Source organism: Suricata suricatta, unplaced genomic scaffold (assembly GCF_006229205.1).
Source record: "Suricata suricatta isolate VVHF042 unplaced genomic scaffold, meerkat_22Aug2017_6uvM2_HiC HiC_scaffold_25596, whole genome shotgun sequence".
NCBI classification, from domain to species: domain Eukaryota; kingdom Metazoa; phylum Chordata; class Mammalia; order Carnivora; family Herpestidae; genus Suricata; species Suricata suricatta.
In genome coordinates this window covers 1-802 of record NW_021871099.1, presented here as the reverse complement: position 1 = coordinate 802, position 802 = coordinate 1, and the positions used below count along the sequence as shown (strand labels likewise).

Here is an 802-nt window from a genome sequence, read left to right as displayed (position 1 = left end):
GTGACCTCAGACACACGGCTCCACACACCCATGTACTTTCTGCTCCGAAATCTGGCTGTCTTAGACCTCTGTTTCTCCTCTGTCACTGCCCCAAAGATGCTGGTGGACTTCCTCTCTGAGAAGAAGACCATCTCCTACCAGGGCTGCATGGCCCAGATCTTCTTCTTCCACTTTCTGGGAGGCGCCATGGTCTTCTTCCTCTCAGTCATGGCCTATGACCGCCTTGTTGCCATCTCCCGACCCCTCCACTATGTGACCATCATGAACACGCAGCTCTGTGTGGGACTTGTGGTGACTAGCTGGATAGGAGGTTTTGTCCATTCCATTTCCCAACTGGCTCTGATGCTCCCACTGCCTTTCTGTGGCCCTAATGTCCTGGATAACTTCTACTGTGATGTCCCACAAGTGCTGAGACTTGCCTGCACTGACACCTCCCTCCTGGAGTTCCTCATGATCTCCAACAGTGGGCTGCTGGATGTCATCTGGTTCTTTCTCCTCCTGACCTCCTACTCAGTCATCCTGGTGATGCTGAGGTCTCACTCTGGGCAGGCGAGGAGGAAGGCAGCCTCCACTTGCACCACCCACATCGTCGTGGTGTCCATGGTTTTCATCCCAAGCATTTACCTGTATGCCCGGCCCCTCACCCCCTTCTCCATGGACAAGGCTGTGTCCATCAGCCACACGGTCATGACCCCCATGCTCAACCCCATGATCTACACCCTGAGGAACCAGGAGGTGCAGGCGGCAGTGAAGAGACTAGGGAGGCACTGGCTGGTTTGTAAACGGGAGTGACAATGAGTGG

General features: G+C 55.0%; 1 protein-coding gene across 1 annotated transcript; it reads left to right on the top strand.

Annotated features, from left to right (window-relative positions):
• Positions 1 to 6: 6 nt before the first annotated feature.
• Positions 7 to 792, top strand: LOC115284900 (olfactory receptor 4D2; the record flags this gene model as incomplete). Its single annotated transcript, XM_029931356.1, has 1 exon — positions 7 to 792. A coding segment is annotated over one exon (786 nt), but the record flags the coding sequence as incomplete, so codon positions are not given.
• Between the last annotated feature and the right edge of the window lie 10 nt (positions 793 to 802).